Here is a 23,619-nt window from a genome sequence, read left to right on the forward strand (position 1 = left end):
GTTCCCAGTGTGGGGTGGGAAATTTCTACATGGCTTCACCAAATATTTTGGCTTTTAAAGATTTATTGGTGAATAGTCATTGTAGTCCTTGGCCTTGCCCCAACAAATATGTGAAAAAACTAAATGACATTTTGTATTTTAATGTGAATGTCAAGCCATTGGGGAATATGGCGTCGCGTTATGTGAAATTGTGTTTATTGGGTCATATTTTTATCCTTTAGCTCTCCCCTACTTCATGACTACCTAGGTTGAATATAACGAGAGCAAAGCTAAAGGGAACATTTCTCCTTCATTCTGTGGTAAGGGGTTATTTTCCTTCCTCTTTGAAGAGAAAGAAGACAAAGATCCAATTTTTCGTAATGTTCCATATTTCGTAGGAACTTAGGGGCTTTGTTTGTATAGATGGAACCCTGATGTTTAACCCTGAGAATGACATTCCTTTTGTCCTTTCAATGTGGGTGAGGCTTCCATTTCCCTCTCCATCAGTAGAATGATGCAGGCTCCAGAATTATTACAAACAACTAGAAAAGTACACCGATTTGGCCAAGACACATGAGGGAATGCAAGCCTGTGCATGGATTTGTGTAGAGGTTGATTTCGAGAAAGGACTTTCAGAACTAGTGCCAATAAACCTTAACAATTGGTCCTTCTGACAAAATGTGCCATGAATGAAGATATTTTGTAGGGTATATCCCTCATATAGATACCTAGAGAAAGAAAGAATAAGAGGGAGAAAAATCGTAGTAGCCAAAGAAACATAGAGGTAACTAATAAGAAAGTAGTTGGTGGAAACTAATAAGTCACGAGTTATGAAGAAGGCTCTAGTTTCACCAAACGGCCTATCAAAATGTTAGACATATTCCTCCTCTAAATCCCATGAGGAACAAACCTAGGTAAATAGTTTTTTCATGTTATGAAACCCAGAAGATGGAGGATAAAAAAAATGAGGAATATGAAGTTTTCACTTATGATGTTCCAACTCCCAACGATACCCTAGATGAAATGTTTCTTCTAGAGGTCATTCCAATCGAAGTTGAAGGGAAATCTAGTAAGGAGGATATTTTTCTTTCCGCTTCAATCCAAAGAAAATATGAAGGCCCTTACATTGTTGATTTTGTAGATGAAATTTCTAAAGTGAAAATTATGAAACATATTGAGGAAAGCAAAATTGCAACGAAAGTTGATAGAAATATGAATAGAGAAATATATAGTGCCAAAACTAAAAAGGACAAGGAGCTTGAAACACAATCCACCATGGAAGTCTCTTTATAGGGTTAGTCAAGGTAAAAGAAAGGAAAGTGGTACTGACTATATTGAAGTTAGTACCCAAAAACTTACCAGCAAATGATGAAAATATTATCATGTAACGACATGGGGTTAGAGAGCAAGAAAAATTTGTTAAAATCTCAAAGTCTATTAAAGCTAGTACAAACCCTAATTATTCTCCACCAAGAGAAAAATTTGGGGGTAAACGAATCCCTACAAAAGAATAATATAATATGGAGAAAAATTCAAGCTTTTATCATTCTTGTTGGCATATAATAAATTATGATCTCTATTATATGGTGGAATATGTTTTCAAGCGTCACAAGATGAGAGTTGGTATTAAATCCTCCTTCATTGCTCTCATTCCAAAAGAGTTCAATGGATCCTCCTTCTAAAGAAATTTTTCTATCTCTCTTTATAATTCTTTCTACAAAATTATTCCTAAAATTATTGCACGTTTCCATAGGCCCCTTCTTTCTAAGCTCATTAAATAAAAGGAAGGAGGTTTTGGTGAAACTAACAAATTGTGGATAAAATGATATTCGTTCAGGAGATCCATGCAAGAAAGAGGATTGATTATAAAGATGTACATGGGTAATGTCTTATTTGAGTAAAAATTCATTTTTTTTTTTAATGTTATCAAGCAATTCGGGTTCGATGGTTCTCTCATAAGTTCAATTGTAGCTTTCTTATAAGGCCCATGGATTTCTCCTTTACTTAATGGGAGGATTCTTGGCTCTTTTAAAGCATCAAGAAGCTTAATATAGGGGGCCCTCATTCCCCTTATCTGTTTATCTTAGTCTTGGAGTACATAAGTAGGATAATTGGAATATGAATGAAGTATTGGGGTTTTCCTAGGTATTTGATTCTCAAGAGGCATGAAAATCATTAGTAATCCTCAACTTGTTGATGATACCTTGCTACTGGGAGGTTCTTGAGTAATAATCATTGCAAGGTTTAAAATGGTGCTAGACAAGTTTGTTAAAGCCTCCAAAGGTCTATTGAAAATGGGAAAAAAATAGTTATACACTTTGAATGTAAGTAAATTAATTCAAATCCATATGATCTATGTTCATGGTATTTATGTTTTAGAGGCTTGGTGATCATTTAAATATCTAGATATGCCTATTTTGTTAATATCCTTTCATAATAATCATTCATTCGAGAATTTTTTGTTGAAGTTCAACTTAAAAGTTTCTCATCATGGAGCTATCTAACCTAACTCAATATGTAGGGTAATCATCATCAAGGAAGTGATCTCAACTCTCCTTTGTACTAGTTTCCATCTCTTCTATATGCAATGAACCAAGAAATTACTGCCATAGAGAAGAATCAAACTTGGGAATTAGTTGATCTCCCAAGAGACAAAACAAGAATTGTTGTAACATGGGTATATAGGACCAAGTTGAATGAAAAAGGGGAGATTGTGAAACATAAGGCAAGGTTGGTTGCCAAAGTATTCTCACAATAGTTTGGTGTCGATTATGGTGAAACCTTTGCTCCAATAACAGGGTTAGAAACTATCAAAAACCATTTTTTCCATTGCAGCTCAACACAAATGTAAAGTCTATTGGCTTGATGTAAAATCTGCCATCCTAAATGGTATATTGCAAGAAGAAGTTTATGTAGAGAAAGCTCCTCGTTTTGAAGTTCTAGGACAGGAGCATAAGTTATATGGATTGAAGAAAGATTTTTATGGCTTGAAACAAGCTCGAAGAGCTTGGTACAGTCGCATTGACACCTGTCTCACCAAAAGTGGTTTTTGCAGAGGGAGTCGTGAGCGAAGTTTGTATACCAAAATGCATGAAGGAAAATTATTATTGTATGCATTTACGTAGATGACATTCTTTACACAAGAAAAAAGATGTTATAATATTTCAAAGCAGCAATGCAAATAGATTTTGATATGACAGATCTAGGAGTCATGAAATACTTCATAGGCATTGAAATTCACCATTCTGCTAACAAAAATTTTGTTGGTCAACAAAAATATTCCCCTAATATCATCTGAAAGTTCAAAATGACCAACTACAAACCTACAGATACACCAATTTCCCAAGGCACAAAACTAATCAAAGAAGATGTAGCACTAGCAGTTGATTCCACACTGTACAAAAGTCTAGTTGGTAGTTTGTTGTATCTAACTGCAACTAGACTTGACATTATGTTTGCAACAAGTTTTGTCTCTAGGTTTATGAAATCACCTAAGATCACTCATTGAAAGGTTGCAAAAAGGATCTTAAAGCATATTTTAGGGACAATAGATTATGGTTTGTTCTATACACATTATGAAAATTGTTCACTTTCATGTTATACAGACAACAATTATGCAAGTTTAGATGACCACAAAAGCACCTCAGTGTATGTTTTTCATCTTGGAACCAAATTGATTTCATGGGATTCCAAGAAACAATCAATCATTTCAATATCTTTTGCAGAGGCAAAATATGTAGTAGCAAATTCAACAAATTCAACAACTTGTTAGGCAGTGTGGTTGAGAAGATTATTGAAAGATATTTCAAATGTTCAGAAAGAGCCAACTCCAATTTACTGTGACAATAGTTCAATGATTTCTTTATCAAAAAATCATGTTTTCCACACAAAAAAAATAAGCACATTCACACACATTTCATTCATCTATGAGATTGTCAATGATGGGGACATAATACTTTCGTTTTTGGTTTGAAAGATTAGCTTGCAGATATGTTCACAAAGCCATTGGGAAAGAATTTATTTGAATTTCAAAGAGAACAATTAGGCATTGTGAGTGTCTCTACATGTAACAATTGAGATTAGGAGGGGATGTTGAGAGATATTAATCTCATTGTCAGTTAGGTTTCATCACATTTGATTTTGTTGTCAGTTAGGTGTCATAGACAATTAATTTTTACTTCAGTTCTACTCCATAAGTGCTGAGTTCTACTTCATTAATTTATTATTGATGTTTAGAATGTAATCTATTTAGCCACTTTGAATATTGAGAAGAGCAATCTCTACTCTATTTTTTGTTTTTCATTGTTTGTCAGCTTTATTTCTGAAAAGATTAAGATTTTTTGATGTCTCATGTTTATCTTATTTATTTCCACCTAAGAATAAGACATAACAATTTGCTCTAGATTTTTTATAGTTGTTATCATTTCTACATTCAAATTTCCTGGTGGTTTACAATATCAAAATATGGTATGGAAGAGGATATTGTGTTACTGGGCTAGCCACAACCGAGTCATAAAATTTCAGTTTTGATGTCCCAGACAGAACCATAGGGAGAGCATCATAGTCCTAGCTGCCGATTGATTGGACCTAGTTGTGAGTTTGGATACTGTCTCAAGTGAATAACTATCCTGGAAGTTGTACCTTCCTATACTTCTCATCCCCTTTAAAACTGGTATCCTTTTCAAAATGCCATAGCCCTGCCACAATTATCTTTTGGGGGCTGAACCATGTTTGGCCATTGGTCCTCTTCCACCGTGAATCAAGCCAAAAAATTGGAGATAGTATTATTATCTATTATTTGGTTGTGCACACCATTGAGATTAGTTGTCATGATTAGCCAACGTTGTTACGTATTGCCATGAAACAGGAGAGTTACAAACATATCAAAGAGAAGATTGTTGAGGCATATTCTTTGCCACTCTAAATTGAGCTTGCATGTGTATCCTGTGTGAGGTTAATGTTGAAGTGCATGAGTTGTTAAAGAGGAATGATTGTTGTACATGGTAAAACTTGAGGACATGTGCATCGTATAGTGAACTAGTGAACTCTGTTGCATGGAGCTTGCTACATGAAGTGTGTCTAGAAGATTGAGTTTCTATTTAGTGTAATTATGGTATTATTTTCATCAACTAGTATTGAGTATTGAAGAGTTATGAAAGAGTTGTAACTTGTTGCTTGGTTAACCTTCTAAGGTATATGTTGATTAAATAAATAGGAAAAGCCAAGAGGTCGAGAAAGTAAAAACAAAAAAAGAGTTGTTTGAAGTCTATATGAGAAGGTTGGAAGCCAAAAGGAAAAGGAATGTCTTAGCATTAAAATGCATAAAGGAATGTGTAGATGACAATACTCTTCCTCTCATTGCAGATGCAAAGACAACAAAGGAGGCTTGGGATATCCTTGAGAGGACTTTTGGAGTAAGGGAGAGTAATCAAGTTGAGGATAGTAGTGTCGTACGAGCTACTGTAACAATGCTTGAAGATGAAAAAGAAGGTGGTTCTATAGTAGCAGATTTATAGAAAGTTGAAGAGTTTGATAAATCCCACTTGAATGTGGATGACAATGATGTTGTGTTACCAAGAGGAGTTGATTTTGGCATAGATAAAGCTGCTAGTGGAGCAAGATGTTGTTTGGTGGATCTAGTAATTGAAATTGCTGATGTTAACTTTGATGAAGAACAATTAACTAGTGATGAGTGGTTGCATAGATGTAACAAAAACATCTTATTGATATGTTGTTATTTGGCGAGATAAACCAACTTGTGTCTGGGAAGCAAGAGGAGAACAACATGTTGGCAGTAGTGGAGGTTAATAAAGAAGCAGAAAATAAAGATTAGGATGCAACAACAGAAGCAGAGAAAGGTACGAGAGAGTCAGAGAAGAAATCGCAAGAGGACAAAACTCTCGTTGTATAGTAGAATGAATATCCTCAATATGGTTATGAAGATGTTTTTCATATAAACTTAAAATTTATTTTGTGTGTGTAGAGGTTAGCAAAAACCACGAAGAAACAACAAAATTTGAAGAAGAAATAAAGTTCCTTAAAGCATGGCTTGAAACACCATGTTTTGATGAAGTCTGCATAGAAGTTGTAGCAACCAATGTTGAAGACAACATGGATGACGTAGAAAATGAAAATGTAAATTAAATTTTCATGTATTGGAGTCCTCAAAAGATAAAATTTTACTAGGGATTTATTTTGCATCAAATTGATAATCAAAATATTGAAGATAAAGATCAAATTATACAAGATGACATGTGGCAACAATCCACATACAAGTAGATTTTTGAAGAAGTAGAAGACATCTATGTGATAAACAGAGATTTAATGATGGAAGAGCTGTAACAACAAATGAAGAAACTCAAAATTTCGAAGAGCTGCAACAACAAAGGAAGAAACTCAAAATTTGGAGGCTGCAGAAAAAAAGACAAAGATGAAGCAATTTCAAGGATACATAATTTGGAAGAAAAGGAAAAAAATCCAACATAAAAACTGATGTGAAAGGTTTCAGTCTTTGTAAGCACTTAGACATAAGCATGTTTAAGTTATGTTAATTCATGATTAAGTTGCTTGTCATAATTAAGGGGAGTGTTGGAGATGAGCGTTAGAGATAATTACACAAGAATAAATCATTCACTAGCACATCATGTCACACCGCCTCAACTTGCTCAAATTCGAACGGGCAACACTGCCATAACACTTTCAACCTAAAGAACAATTAACCTACCGTTTTTTTGTATAAATATGGATATAGATGATCAAGGATAGAAGAGACGAACGATCAGTGTTGTAAGGCACTTGTAGCTGCATAGTGGTAACTCTCCTTGGGCTTTGATATTTCAATCTTTTATAAAATCATTTCTGGTTTTTTGTTAGCATTGTACTTTCTTTGTCACTGTGTCGGGTCTTTCAGAAATCCACAAACCAACAGAACTGTAACGAAACCAGCGGACCTTTTAAGAAACAAAAGTTTCTGATATTCACGGAATCTTCCAACAATATTGTCTTTGTTCTGTAATCCCTAAAGAGGTACTAATTTTTCCTGTCAAGTGTCAATAATAATGCCTTCTCTTACGGATGGTGTCTTCCAAAGGCATTTCCCTTTTAAGAAATAAAAGATTCTGATATTCATGGTATTTTCCAACAGTATTGTCTTTGGTCTTCAATCCCTAAAGAAGTACTAATTTTTCCGGTCAAGTGTCAATAATAATGCCTTCTCTTACGGATAGTGTCTTCCAAAGGCATTTCCTTTTTGTCTGTAACGTCTAAACAAGTGCTAATTCTTCTTGTGCTGTGTCCAGAATAATTGGCCTTCTCCTGAAGTGTTCACGACACCTTGGACCATGTATTCGGTTTTCTTATTTTTATAGCACAAAATTTATTACAGTATGAGAACGCTTCCTGTCCTTCTGGATTTTTATCATCTAGTATATCATCAAATTTAGATCTCATCAATTCTATTTTCATTATAACATTATGTGTATGTAAGTTCACTTAAAAGTCTGGCTTTGAATGGCAGTACAGTGAATATTTGTTTTTATATTAGTTCATAAAGGAGAGGCTAAGGGACCGTCCCTAATGTTTTGTTCCAAGTAAATGGATCTTCAAAGTATAAATTGGAATGTTTATTTTTTAGATATGGTTGAAGAGGAAGTCTATATTTCGATGTTTTTTCTTTTTACACTTACAAATTGCTCAAATGTAATTTGGTTTTGTGAGAAGCGTCGCCACAATTCTGGCAAAATACTCGTTACAAAGGGAAACAACCACAAACGCGACGCCTTCCTCGCTTCAAAAGACCGAGGTAAGTTCTTCTGTTTACAATCATCGTAGAAAAATGAAATCTTTGTTGTGTAGTATCAAGAAAGAAGCAGTTATAAGAGTGATTACTTTTTGTAAAAAGATATTGCATTGTTAACAAATAAAGAGCGAATGGTATTGACGCTTATGCTTCCCATGTGCTTCTTCATGAATTCTAATTCCAATCAGGATCTTACATATTTTACTTCGTCGCTTTTGTTGCTAAATTTATGTGTCGCTAATATGAATTAATAAATATATATATATATATATATATATATATATATATATATATATATATAATTTAAAAAGTTTAGTAAAGGTGGGGAATTTAACCAGTAATTTAATATCTCTTTAACAACATACCCGATGTGCAATAACAACACTTCAAAATATAAAAATATATGGAATTGAATAAACTAATATACTTAGAATTTTTATGTGATAAAATAAAATCACTGCTAGTAAAAATTACTCAGTCCATATTTCAGCTTTACAAATATAAGAGCATGACAATGTCATGGATATATACATAAGAACTTCATGTATATGGAATTTCATGTTTTAAAGAAAATACCACTAAAAGCTCAAATTGTCACTAAGAAATGCATTTTTTTTCTTATAAAGTATCGAATTCTATTATGAGGATCATTTACCTAAGAAAACATCTCCAGTCGATTTCTTAGAGTGATATTAATTCGTTTTTAACCAATTTGATATATTTATCTAAAGTGGGGCCGAAGTAGATTTTGCTGCTTTGGAGATTTGAATTTGACGCCAAGAGTTCCATTATATTTAACTACTTGCACAAGCATATGTCCAAATGCACTATTTTGAAATATCTGAGTTTGCTCAAAGTATGTCCATGTAGAAAACCAAACATACGAATAAATTTTGAATACAAGTTAGTTTAGAAAATAAATTAGCTTTTACATTGGAGTTTGCCCACTTATGAGGTAAATAAGAACCAGATATTTGCAGAAGGACGTAGACCGACTTATTAAAACATTGAAGTGTGGAATGCACAACCATATTTGAAAATGATCTTCTTTTTATACATTTATTTTTGTAATGACTGTAGTCTCATTGTTTTTTTAATGATTAATGATTATTAAACATTGAAGTATGGAATGTTATTATACAATTTTTTTTAATGACTGTACTTTCATTGTTTTTTAATAATGGTAATTTCATTGTTTCTCTGATCAAAAATAAAAAAAAACTATAAAATTAAACAAATATAATAATATCAAAAATTATTTTACAAAATTGCGAAGCTCATCTATTTAGCATAACATAAATATTATGTTGGGAAGTTCATCTATTTTGCATATAAACCGTGTATATAATATGATAAGTTTGTTAGAGACAGACATGGAATTTGATGATAAGAAAGATCAATACATTAAGATTTGGAAAACATAATAAGCATAATTACATAGATGAATTATGGGGAAAATACTAAAAAATTAATTAATAATAATTTAGGATTGATTAAGAATGGATTTAATGTTAAATATAATAATATTAAAATCAATTTCGGAAGTATTTGTATATATAAAAATAGGAAGTGAATAAGTTATACAATTGTAAGATTTGGTCTATTTTATTGAATTTTGACATCTTATTTATTTAGAGTCTTTGAACATGAAATGTAATGGAGATGGAGATTACAGTTATGTTTTAATAATCAATTTGTAAGTTTATCTAAACATCAGTATTTAACATCATGAAATTCATGATTATCAATATTGTTATAGAAAAAAGTTCATTATTTCGGAAATTGTGAAATTATAACTTATTTTGATTCATCGTTGAGATTTTGTCTAACTTATTTCAAAGAATTTGATTTGATTAGTTTTTGAAAATGTTAATTATAGGAATTCGATATCCTAGTTTTTTGTTTTTTGTTATTTTTTTTTTTTTTTTAAAACATGGTTTCTATTGATTAAATCATATTTCTTTTCTGTATATTAAAAGTACAAAATTATCTAGATTATTATTTAGTTCGTTAACAATCTGCTTTAATTAATTGTTAAGTTTTTCTTAGAAAATCAGTTATATATATTTAAATATTTAAATTAAACCAATAAAAATGTTAAATCGAGGATAAAACTTATATCAAAAACCGATTTTCTTATAATTAAAATACTACTTTAGAGAAAACGTAACGTTTTTAGTCAGTAACACTCCTTTTTTTTGTGTAATACCTAGTTTTTTCCTTTTATACTTACATGTTTGTAACATGGCAATAACCTCTTCCAAATCAGGGCTAACTCTTGAGCTAGGAGTAGAAAGTACATAAGCGAATTACTGCTCGCGTATTATTACTTTGGGGTATTACAAATTAAAAATCAGTAACTTTCATGAGCCCGGCATATTATTTCTTAGCACCATGGCCCTCTGAAACATTATATTAGTGCCCGTGATGTAGGTAGATTACCGATAAAAGGGTTAACCACATAACGTTGCAGTTTAAGGTAACGAGAAAGCGAGAAACAAAGTCAATACTATCAAAATAGGAAATAGGCGAAAGTTTTTGACGAGGAATTCTGTCAAGTATTCAATATTCTAAAACCTCGCAGCAAAACCCTATAGTGTTGAGAAAGGGAAATGAAGAAGGTGAGTGTTACGAAGAGAAGCTCAATAACGGGAAATCAAGAAGTGGGGAGATACCAAGGGAAGCTCAAAAACGGGAAGAACTGTCTATCTGCAGTCTATAAGTGGCAGAAATGTTAACAGGAACTTGGGCAGTTTAAGGAAAGTAGAAGAATGGTCATTGACAGCTGAAGGAGATTTGAGAGTTCTATATGGTTTATTTGAATTTATTTTTGATTTCGTTGAAACTGTTAACACCAATTGCGAGAAAGAGCAGTCGTCTGGTCCCGAAGGGCCCTGTAATAGTGGCAACCAGTGGAAGAGCTTGAACAGTTGGGTAACAGTCACGGTACTGACGAGTACTATCATCATGTGCATATTTGGTCTCGTAGAACAAATGAGGCTATAGTGGATGCTATGGGTATGTGTACAGGGAATAATACTTGACCATGTTCGAGCGGCATATCAAAAAATAGCATCTGTCCACTTGTAGATATCATGAACTTGCATTTAGCTGTATATATTTCATAAAATTGTTTGTGATGTTACAAATTTTAGAGGGGCAAAATTGTTTGTGATGTTACAAATTTTGAGAGAGTCTTTCTCTACAAATCAGTTGTGGAGGTCAAATCTCCAGTTGCCGAAAGCAAATTACGATCGGACGGTCTTTAAAAAACACAAAAAAAAATTGATTCACAGACTATAGAGTAAAAGCTTGGAGCAACACAATAAAAACTTTGGATTAAATTTTTAATGCATGAAAATACATTTATATGATATTGCAATTCATTCACCAGTAAAATATAAGTTTACAAGTTTACAACGATTTACGCTTCACACAGTAAAACTAGAACTGTAGTTGTCATGCACCCACCAATATATGCTCCACTGTTTTCTTCTCTCTACCTCACAACCTTATACAGTCAGCTGAAACTAAAAGACATTCACACATGTATATTGAAAATACATTTCAACACAAGTTTATGACAAATTCAAAACTTTAGACACATGATGGGGGATTGTACAAGGTAAGTGATTTTCTTAACTTGCAGAGGTTTCAGAGTGCAAGTAAGAGTTGTGTGAGTTGTGTAGTAAATGTTGGAACATACATATTTACCAACTCTTTATTAAATACACATTCCTTCTTAAATGTTTGATGTGTGTTGTGGAATGGTCTGATGTACTTTTTCTTAGAACTTCAATCTTTCAACTTGCAAATGAAATCCACAACCTGCGAAAACCCATGTGACAAGTATGGTTGTTGTCAATGTGTTTAACGCGGCGGTTGGGATTAATTTTCCAACACTCCACCTTAATCACAACTGCCACTATTAGCAACTCTCAAACAGTCTCTGAGAGAAACAAAATTTTCACATGCCAATGGCTTTGTGAAAATATCAAACTATTCTTGTGACATGCAGTTCTGCAACATAGTTTCACCATTGTTAGTAACTCTATAATAAAATGATATTTAGTGTCAATGTGCTTGGTCCTCTTGTGAAAAACAAAATTCTTTGATAGTGCAATCGCGGAAGTGTTGTCTCAAAAACTAGTTGTTCCCTCATGGTCGTGGCATAGATCCCTCAATATCATTTTTATCCAAACTGCATCACACAATGTTGTTGTTGCAGGGACAGATTAAGTTTTTGCTATAGACAATGACACTATTGGTTGCTTCTTGGAGGCCCATGAAATGGCTCCAGAACCCAAATGAAAAACATATCCTGATGTGCTCTTTTTATGATCGATACTTCCTGCCTAGTCACTATCGGTGTAAACAACTAGCTTAAAATCATTTGTAGCAGTGTATAAAATACCATACTGTTTTGTCCCAATGAGGTACCTTAGAATCCTTTTCGTTGCTTGCCGATGTGTCTCCTTGTGTATCTCCATGAACCATGAAACCAAACTCACTACATAGATTATGTCCAGCCTATTGGTGGTCAAATACATCAAGATGCCCACCATACTTTTGTATAATGTCAGATTGATATTGTTGCTACAATCTTCTTTTCTCAATTTCAACCCCATGACGGTTGGAGTTGTTGCGGGCTTGCTGTTCTACATTTTAAACCTCTCCAAAATGTCTGTCACATAATTTTCTTGGAAATAAAAGTACCATTTTCCGTTTGCTTCACTTCTATGCCTAAACGATATCTTAACAACCCTAAGTCAGTCATTTCAAATTCACTTTTCATGATTTCTTTGAAATCAGCGATAAGGAAATCATCACTGTCCGTAAAAATTAAATCATCTACATATAAGACAACAATAAGAAGTTTAACATCACTCTCTTTAATGATGTAGAGAGTAGACTCTCCATCACATTTTTCAAAACCATTATCCAAGAAGTAAGCATCTATCCTACTATACCATGCACGCAGTGCTTGCTTCAGCCCATAAAAAGATTTCATCAATCTATATACCTTGTCTTCTTGGCCTTCTACCTCATAACCAGGTGGTTGTGCAACATACACTTCCTCTTTCAGCACTCCATTCAAGAATGTTGATTTTATGTCCATTTGATACAGTTTCCATCTATGTTGCACTGCAATCGACAAGATTGTACGCAATGTCTCCATCCTCGCGACTACCGCAAATGTCTCTGCATAATCTCTTCCATGTTTCTGCTTTTATTCTTTGGAAAATAGCCTCCCTTTATTCCTTTCAATATTCCCCTCAATGTTGCTCTTGGTATTCTAGATCCACTTCACTTGAATGAATTCTTTTTCTTGCAGAAGGTTTACTAATTCCCATGCATCATTCTTTTCTATTTCTTCTATTTTTTCTTCCATTTCCACAACCCATTTTTCTTCTTTCACTGCATCCTCAAAATATATTCGGTCATCTACATGACAAAATAGTGCAAATAAGGAATTCGGACCAGCGCTACTATCAACTTTATCTTGCTAATAAATTTCATATAAATTTCTGAATTTTGGTCTTCTTATGCTTGTGGAAGATGGGCTTGACATATCACTTGGTGTTGCAATTTATGATGTGCTTGGAGGATCACTTGCTTGACTGCATGACGCTTTTCTATTATTTGTTGATGGTGTTGCTTATTGCCTACTTTGTTGCACTTGACTAGGAGTAGAGGGAGTCACTATTGAGGAATTGTTTGCTGCTCAACTCCTCTTTGTCCTCATGTGGTATACATGCTTTCAAATTGACTATCTTCTCTAAACTTTCGTCGCATGCTTCCTCTTCTATGAACTGCACATCTTTGCTAATTATGACCTTCTTGGTTGATGGATTATAGAGCTTTCATGCCTTGGATTCATCACTATATCCAACAAATATGAATTTCTCCCCCTTGTTGTCCAACTTCTTCCTAAAATCATCTGGGACATGTGCATATGCCCCACATCCAAACACTCTCATGTGAGTGACACCATGGTTTCTTCCACTCCATGCCTCTTTAGTAACTACATTCCTGGCACTTTTAGTTGGACACCTATTCATGATATATGTTTCAAAAGTGACAAATTCAACCCAATAATCATTTGGAAAATGTTTTTCTTTCAACATACTCCTTACCATTTCTATAATGGTCCTATTCTTCCTTTCTGCGAGACCATTTTGCTCAGCTGTATACCGTGTTGTAAATTTCTTGTCAATTCCATGCTCCCTGCAAAATCAAAGGAAGTCATTTGAGATGTATTCGCCACCTTTGTCAGTCCTCAAGGCTTTGATGTAGTGTCCACATTGCTTTTCAACAAGGGATTTGTATCGACGGAAGTGCTCAAACACTTCACTTTTCTGTTTTGGGAAGTAGATTCATGTTTTCCTTGTATAATCATCTATGAAAATCAAAAAATAATGGCTGCCACCAATTGATAGTATCTACATTGGTCCACATAAATCTGAATGGATAATCTCCAAAGGTGCCTTTGCCCTTATTGACTTTCCTGCTGGAAATGTCTCTCTATGTTGTTTGTCGAAGATGCATCTTTCACATAGGTTGTCTTGCTTTTCTATGAGTGGTAATCCCTTAACCATGTATTTCTCCAAAGTTGATATGACCAAATCTCAAATTTCATAACCAATTTTCATCTTTGACTTCTCCTTGAAAGTTTACTTGTGTGACAACTGCATTTTTTCTTTCATCCTCTTCTAAATTAATTGACGTTTGTGCTTGTGCACCTTCTTCCTTCAAATATGATTTTATATTTAAGGAAAACATTCTATTGCTTGTCATTTGGACTGTTGCAATCTACTATCTACTTGGAGGCTTATCCAAAATTGTGCACTCATCATTTTTGAAAAAGACATTGTAGCCCTTTTGCATGAGTTGTCCAATGCTTATGAGTTTATGCTTCAATCCAGGGACAAAGTAAACATCTGAAATATATTTCTTCTCCCCCTTCTTTGTTAGAATATTTACTCTTCCTTTTCCCATGATAGAGACTTTGCTATCAGTCCCTAATGTCACTTCAGATTTCACACTTTCATATAAATTGGAAAACATTCCTATGTTCCATGACATGTCGTTGCTACACATTGAATCTAGAAACCATACATCAATTTGTTTTTCTTGTGCTACATTACAAGCTAAAAGCATGCTATAATGGTTCTGGTTTTCCTTTGTGAAATTTACACTTGGTTTGTTACTTATGTCATATTGCTTCTTTCTTCATTCATTTGCATAATGACCATATTTCTTACAATAATGACATTGAACTTGAGGTTTATCATACCTTTGACCTTGTGCTCGATTTTCGCTTGGGCCTTGACTTAGATTTTGATTGCTTCCCCTTCCACTTGAGCTTGAAGCACTGCCTCTTCCACCTCTGTGTGGGCTTCTTCGCATTCCTCTAGAATTTGATCTTCCTCTACCTCTACCTTGACCAAATGAAACTAGTGTCTTGAAGGCATGCTCCAATGAGGAACTTGTTGCTCTATTCAGTCTATGTTCATGAGAAATCAGTGATGCATGAAGCCCATCCACTAAAAACTGTGAGAGATCTTTTTTCTCTTCTATGCCCACAACAATGGCATCAAACCTTGTTGGCAGGCTTCTCAAAACTTTCTCAATTATTCTCCTTTCCTCAAGTGTCTCACCATGAGACTGGATTTGAGTAACCAACCCAATTACATGTGTAAAAAATGAGTCTACATTCTCATTCTCTTTCATACAAATTGGCTCCAAATCTCTCCTTAGAATTTGTAGTTTTGGTGTCTTCACTTTTCCCATGCCTTGGAAGGCTATCTGGAGGGTGTCCCACACTTACTTACACTTTGTTGTTGCTTCAATCCTTGGGAAAATACATTCATAGAATTCTTGGAAGATGTAGAAGAAGGATTTTGCATCCTTCTTCCTATTATCCTTCAACAAATCCCTTTCTGGTTGTGTCAAGGCACTGTATGCTGTTGCATCTGCTCGTTCTTGAAAACCATTCTCCACCAAATCCAAAATATCTTGAGAAGAAAAGACGACCTTCATTGTTATAGCCTGATAGTCATAATTTTTTCCATTAAACTAAGCTATTGGATGATTAGTCAAGGTTGTGCTTTATGCTATCTTTTCTCGCTGTAAAACAAAAAATTCTCACTATTTGCAAATAAGCTATTTTTTTTTTCCTTCAACACATTTTTTAACTATCATAAAAACACTTGTTTTTACACTAACAAAGTTTAACCTCCTCTGATACCATGTTAAAATTTTTATAGGGGTCAGAGGAGTGGAGTCTTCCTCTACAAATTAGTTGCGGAGGTCAAATCTCCAGTTGCGGCAAGCAAATCGCAACTCTACAGAGTCTTTAAAAAAACACAGAAAATTAGTTGCAGAGGTCAAATCTCCAGTTGTGGCAAGCAAATCGCAACTCTACAGAGTCTTAAAAAAAACATAGAAATTTGACTCATAGAAAACAGAGTAAAAGCTTGGAGCAACACAATAAAAACTTTGGATTAAATTTCTAATGCATGAAAATAAATTCATATGAGACTACGACTCATTCACCAGAAAAAGAAAACTTTACGAGGATCTAAGCTTCACCAGGGGTTGTAGACTAACACAGTGAAACCTAGTTGCGGCAAGCAAATCGCAACTCTACATAGTCTTAAAAAAAACACAGAAAATTTGACTCATAGAAAACAGAGTAAAAGCTTGGAGCAACACAATAAAAACTTTGGATTAAATTTCTAATGCATGAAAATAAATTCATATGAGACTATGACTCATTCACTAGAAAAATAAAAGTTTACGACGATCTAAGCTTCACCAGGGGTTGTAGACTAACACAGTGAAACCTAGTAACTGTCGTTTTCACATGGCCACCAATATTTGCTCCACGATTTTCTAACTGTCATTTTCACATGGCCACCAATATTTGCTCCACGATTTTCTCCTCTCTATTGCACATAGTTACACACTCTACTGAAACTGAAAGACATTTACACATGTATGTTCAAAATACATTTCAACACATAAATCTGTGAGAAAGTCAAAACATTAAGACACACCAGGGGTTGTAGACTAACACAGTAAAACCTAGTAATTGTCATTTTCATGTGGCCACCAATATTTGCTCCATGATTTTCTCCTCTCTATCGCACATAGTTACACACTCTACTGAAACTGAAAGACGTTTACACATGTATGTTCAAAATACATTTTAACACATAAATTTGTGAGAAAGTCAAAACATTAAGACACATGATCGGTGATTCTACAAGGTAAGTGATTTTCTCAACTTGTAGAGGTTGCGGACTGCAAGTAAGAGGAGTTATGCTGTAAATGTTGGACCATATATATTTGCCAACCCTTTATTAAATATAAATTCCTTCTTCAATTTTTGATGTGTGTTGTAGAATGGTCTGATGTACTTCTACTCGGAAGTTCAATCCTTCCTGCACACAAATCTACAACCTTCAAAAATCCATCTAACAAGTATGGTTGCTATCAATGTGTTTAACGAGGTGGTTGGGATTAATTTTCCAAAATGTGAAATATTTTGAAACTGTACTTTAGAGTTACAAGGTTGTCCTTACATGTGCTAATTTAAATCAAAGGTTCTTCTGTGAATAAAAATAAACTGTAGTTTCAAGTAGTACTTGTTTGATTGCGTGACACTGTCCTATTATTTGTTGATGGTGTTACTTGGCCACTGCTTTTTTGAGCTTGAATAGGAGTAGTGGGAGTCACCATTGAGGAATTACTTTTTGCATTCAATTCCTCTTTGTCTTCCTATGGTATACATGTTTTGACATTGATTGACTTCTCCAAACTTCCATTGTATACTTCCTCTTCTATGAAATGCACATCTATGTTGATTACAACCTTTTTGGTTAATGGATTGTAGAGATTATATTACTTGGATTCATCACTATATCCAATAAATATGCATTTCTCTCCCTTTCTATCCAACTTCTTCCTTAATTCATCTGCAACATGTGCATAAGCAAAACATCTAAACACTCTCATGTGAGTGACACTATGCTTTCTTCCACTCCATGCCTCTTTAGGAACCATATTATTGACACTTTTGGTTGGACAGGTATTCATGATATGTGTTGCACAAGCGATAGATTGAGCCTAATAATCATTTGGAAAATGCTTTACCTTCAACATACCCCTTGCCATTTCCATAATAGTCTTATTCTTCCTTTCTGCAACACCATTTTGTTGAGGTGTATACCTTGTTGTAAATTGCTTATGAATTCCATGCTCCCTACAAAAATGTAGGAAGTCATTTGAGATGTATTTACCACCTTTGTCAGTCCTAAAAAATTTGATGTAGTGTCCACTTTGATTCTCAACAAGACTGAGGTGTATACCTTGTTGTAAATTGCTTATGAATTCCATGGTCCCTACAAAAACGTAGGAAGTCATTTGAGATGTATTTACCACCTTTGTCAGTGCTAAAAAATTTGATGTAGTGTCCACTTTGATTCTCAACAATAGATTTGTACTGGAGGAAACAATCAAAGACTTCACTTTTCTATTTTATGAGGTAGACCCATGTCTTCCTTGTGTAGTCATATGTGAAAATGAAAGCATAATAGCTACCCCAAGTGCACGATAGATACCCACATCATCATCTTATCCAAGCACAACATCAAGTGAAATGTCAATTCCATCTTCTGTAAGCATGAGAAGACATAAATTCAGAAATTTAAGTAAAATTTATGAGCAAAATGAAGTTGACAGTAGCGCAGGTTTGAATTCTTTATTTGCATTATTTTGTCATGTAGATGGCCTAATTTATTTTGAAGATGTTGTCAAATAAGAAGAATGGGTTGCATCAATGAATGAAGAAATGGAAGCAATAGAAATTAATGACACATGGGAGTTAGTGGCGCCTTCAAAAGGAAAAGAAGTCATATGTGTCAAATGGGTCTATAATACAAAAGACGTTGCAGGAAAGATAAAAAAGCATAAAGCAAGGTTGGTTTTCAAAGGATACAAACAGCAGCACGCAAGAGATTATGCAGAGACATTTGTGCTAGTCGCAAGAATGGAGACAATATGCATGATTCTGTCAATATCTACACAACATAGATGGAAGGTGTACCAAATGGATGCGAAGTCGACATTCTTGAATGGAGTGTTGAAAGAGGAAGTAAATGTGGTGCGTCCACTTTGTTATGAGGTGTAAGGCCAAGAAGACAAAGCGTCTAGGTTGAAGAAGGCACTTTATGGGTTGAAGCAAGCATCGTGTACATGGTACAACAGGGTAGATGGATACTTGTGGGACAATGGATTTGAAAAACGTAATGGTGAGCCTACTATTTACATAAAAGAGAGTGAAAATAAGCTTCTTATTATATTTTTATTTGTAGATGATTTTATTTTCACTCGGAATGGCAACCTCCTCATTTTTTATTTCAAAAAATTCATGAAAAGTGAGTTTGAAATGACAGATTTGGGGTTGTTAAGGTACTTTTTGGGCATAGAAGTGAAGAAAACATAAAATGGGATCTTTATTTCTCAAGCAAAGTATGCCTTAGAAATTTTGAAGAGGTTTAATATGCAGGACAACAAGCCTATGCCAACTTCAACTATCATGGGATTGAAATTAGGAAAAGAATACTGTAACAATAATGTCAATATGAATTTATACAAAAGTATGGTTGATAGTTTGAGGTATTTAAGAACAACTAGGCCAGATATAATGTATGCAGTGAGCTTAGTATCAAGTTTCATGGAGAGAGAAAAGGAGACATATTGGCAAGCAACCAAAAGAATACTATGGTATGTCAATAGGACAAAGGAATAAGATATTTTGTACAACACAATAAGTGATTTCAAGTTGGTTGGCTACACTGATAGTGACTGGGCAAGAAGTTTTGATTATTAAAAGAGCACATCAACATATGTATTTGACATGCTTTCAGGAGCCATTTCAGGGGCTTCCAATAAGACACTGATAGTATGACTATTGACAACAAAAATTGAATATGTTGCTACAACAACAACAAAAACATGGCAAGCAATTAGACAATAATTTACTGTGACAACAATTCAATAATTGCATTGTCCAAGAATTTTTTTTTCACAAAAGGAGCAAACACATTAACACTAAGTATCATTTTATTAGAGAGTCAATTAACAATGGAGAAATTGTTTTGTATCACTGCTAGTCACATGAACAGTTCACAGACATCTTCACAAAGCCATTGGTAAGAGATAATTTTGTCCATCTTAAAGATTGTTTAGGCATAGTCAATCAATGATTCTGATTAAAAGGGAGTTTTGAAAAATTACTCGCAACTAGAAACTAGCCCATTAAATAATTGATAAGAACCCTTCTCTGAAGTACACAAGCAGATCAAGCAAGCAAATTTTGTTGCAGGTTATAGATTTTATTTTGCAGGGAACAAGGACGGGTTCTCCACTCGTGTACAAAATCCTCCAAGAACAGAGGAAAATCGTGGCAGAGTTGGTAAACAAAAATTACCAAAAGTTACGAGGATGTACTACACAACCAGAGTTTTTACAAAGCAACCAGAGTATTTACAAAGCGAACATATGAAAACTCAAAATAATTAAGTTCATGAACATGCCCACCATATGTTCTTTTTCATCTCAGTGTTTTCATATTATTATTACATGAATGTTTTAATATTATGAAAAATAGTTTGAAGTTTTACAGTGGTCGAAGGAGAAAATCATGGAGAAAATTGTGGTGGGCTTGTGAAAATAAAAGTTTATTGGTTGTTAAATTATGTTACAACACAAAAACGAGAGAGTAGTTAAAGTGTGTAAAATTTCTATTTTTCACTACAATGAATGAGCTGAAGAGCTGAGGTCTCATCTTTTAGTGTTTCCATTTCTTTTTCCTCCTATGAAATCTTAATACAAAGTATTATCTTTGCAAGCTCAATGAGAGAGACATATTAGTGAATGAGTAGAAGTCTCTGTTTTTAACTTTGTAATTGTTTTTTCCTCTAATGAAATCTTAATACAAAGTATTTTGGTTGTTTTTAGTTTTGTAATAGTTTTTTCCTGAAATCTCTATACAAAGTATTTTGGTTGTTTTTAGTTTTGTAATTGTTTTTTACTGAAATCTTAATACAAAGTATTTTGGTTGCAGTCTCAATGAGAGACATATTTCCAATTTTATTACACATTATTATGCTTACTGTATTTTTATTCTAGTATACGATAAATGTCTCAGTTTTTAGCTTTGTAATTGTTTTTTTTTCTATGAAATCTTAATACAAAGTATTTTGGTTGCACGCTCAATAATGAGAGCGACATATTTCCAGTTTTACTACACATTATTATGCTTACTTTATTTTTATTCTATTATACTATGGGTTGTTACTGTGTGCTATTACTGTGCATAAATTTTTGGGTTTTACCTTCTGCCTCAAAATAAAACAGAGCGCGTAGTTACTCTGCATAAATTTCTGGCTTTTACCTTCTGCCTCAAAATTAAACATAGATAAGACTCGTAAGAAAGAGTGATATCATTGTTCGAAAGACACCTCCGATAGTGAAAACTAGTGAAAAAAGGATCGAACTATTGGTAACAATCTATATGCAGACTACTGGGAGAACAACTGAGGTGATTGTGAATGCTATTTCTATGTGACTAATGAAGAAGAATTGACCATGTTTCTACAACATTTCAGAAGATCATAGAAGTGATGCTTGCTGCCCAAGGGTAGATATCAAGAGATTGCATTTAGCTTCATCTATTTTCGTAAAATTGTTACTAATGTAAAAGTTGTACTCTGAAGATACAAGCTTTTGTGACGTGTTAATTTAAATCAATGCGCAGTGAACACAAATAAATTCTAGCTGTGACAGCCATAATTTTTTTAGGTCCACACAGCAGATCCCACATCCCAGATCCTTTGTTCAACAAGCTGCGCTACTGATCAAAATGAAAAAGAAGTGTGATGAATGGATGGTAAGCGCAGTTCACTATGCAAATGTTAATGAACGAGACTGCACAACGTAACTAAGAATCTTGAAACCTTATAGATTTAACCTATGACTTTTAGAATCTCATATTAACCATTAGTTTGTTTTATTTCCAACGATGTAGAAATGTATCATCAAATTACTCCAATGTAGAAATGACATTCGTTTCATGCCTATAAGACATGAACATCTCCTTCTTGAACACACGAACATCCTCTTACAAACATCATCATGCTCAACAATGAAATTACAGCTGCAATGTTCGAAGCCTGCTATTTGCTCAATGATTGTTCTTAGGCTATCACCACTAAATTTAGTTTTCCATATATCCATCAAGAAATGGATTATGGATAGGCAAAACTAAAATGCTATTTTATTGTTATTCATGCATTGGTTTAATTATTAGGATTTCCAAGAGGTCATCTTAAATGTATAATTGTAATTTTTTTTACATAGTGAACTTAGGAATAAAAGAGAAAGAGATTACTCTACATAGCATTAAAAGTCCTCAAATTTGTAGATAAAACAAAGGAATATCTCTACATAGGATTAAAAGTCCTCAAATTGGTAGATAAAACAAACGATTTTCCAATTATGAGGGGAAGATTGTAATAATTACAAATATTGTGAAATTTCTTGTTTTTCTATATATTCTTTATTAATAATTATTTTTGTTGGTATATTTTAACCATGGTCAGTTTGACAACAATCGTATCTAATATTTTGGCTAATATTTTTTATTATTTTTTTTAGTCAAGAAAATCCAAATATTAATATAACTTTTAATATAATTTTTTTAACAACAATGTAATACAATTTTCATTAATGTGAACTAGTTTTTGGATACACTCTATATTCATCAATGAGTTGCTTTACAAAATGGTATTTAATATCAATATGTTTAGTATTGCTACGATAAATTAGATTTGTAGTAAGAATAGCATATTGACTGTTACATAATATATTTATATTGTTTTGTGCTCTTCCAAGCTCACCAAGAAGACCCTTCAACCAAATTGATTTTTTTTGCAAGCATGTTACACAACAAAATATTCTATGAAAGTAGTGCATAGAGAAGTTGCTTCCTAAGGCTTCAACATCCAGCTAATGGATCCTCTTGCAAGAGTAATGAAATATCATGAAATATAACTTCCCTTGTCCAAATCATCAAGAAATTCTAAATCAACATAGTTACATATAGAATCACTTCTACCATTAAAGGTGATGAAGTAACCACTTGTGAAACTTAGATATTGAAGTGCCCAATTCAATATATTGCAATGTTTTTTTTTTCTGCATTTTCCATATATTTGCTAAAAACATCCACTGCATGTGAAATATCTTGTTTGGTATATCATCATATACATCATAATTCCTAGTGCATTAACATACAATACATGAGACAAATAATATTTTTTTCCTTGATACTAAGACATAAACTTAAATAAAACTTTAAATGGAATGTGGAAGGAATATTTATAGGTTTCACATTAGTCATTCGAAATTTTACATATATATTCTCAACATACTTTTGTTGTGAAAACATGAGTTTACCATTTTCTTCATGTATGTGCATTTCAATGCCCAAGATTTATTTTTATGCTTATAGATCATTCATATCAAAGGTCCTAATAATATGAATCATCAAATTGTTTATTGTGTACATGATTTTGCTTGCAACAACCATATCGTAAACATATAATATGAATATAATGAATATATCATTCAAACATTTGAAATAAACACAATGGTCATAGTTAATTCTCATGTGATTATACATCGTCATGAAAGAGTCGAACTTCATGTACCATTACCTAGTGAAATTTTCTGGGCATACAATGACTTCTTGAACTTTAAAACTAATACTC

At 33.5% G+C, this 23,619-nt stretch overlaps 1 protein-coding gene across 7 annotated transcripts in view; it reads left to right on the forward strand.

The window, feature by feature from the left end:
- The window catches only part of LOC149182514 (agamous-like MADS-box protein AGL11), a 57,438-nt gene that overhangs the window by 29,344 nt on the left and 4,475 nt on the right, over window positions 1-23,619 (forward strand). For 4 of the 7 annotated variants that reach the window (XM_089418564.1, XM_089418563.1, XM_089418559.1 and 1 more), the window contains exon 2: window positions 7,696-7,780. In XM_089418564.1, coding sequence (XP_089274690.1) covers window positions 7,696-7,780 — 85 coding nt within the window. The remainder of the gene's footprint in view (window positions 1-7,695; window positions 7,781-23,619) is intronic. The other 3 variants (XM_089418562.1, XM_089418561.1, XM_089418566.1) reach the window with 1 other exon arrangement.

The sequence above is a fragment of the Pinus tabuliformis genome, chromosome 3_2 (genome assembly GCF_031772625.1).
Source record: "Pinus tabuliformis cultivar Carrire ecotype Pingquan chromosome 3_2, CPIR1, whole genome shotgun sequence".
Lineage (NCBI taxonomy): Eukaryota > Viridiplantae > Streptophyta > Pinopsida > Pinales > Pinaceae > Pinus > Pinus tabuliformis.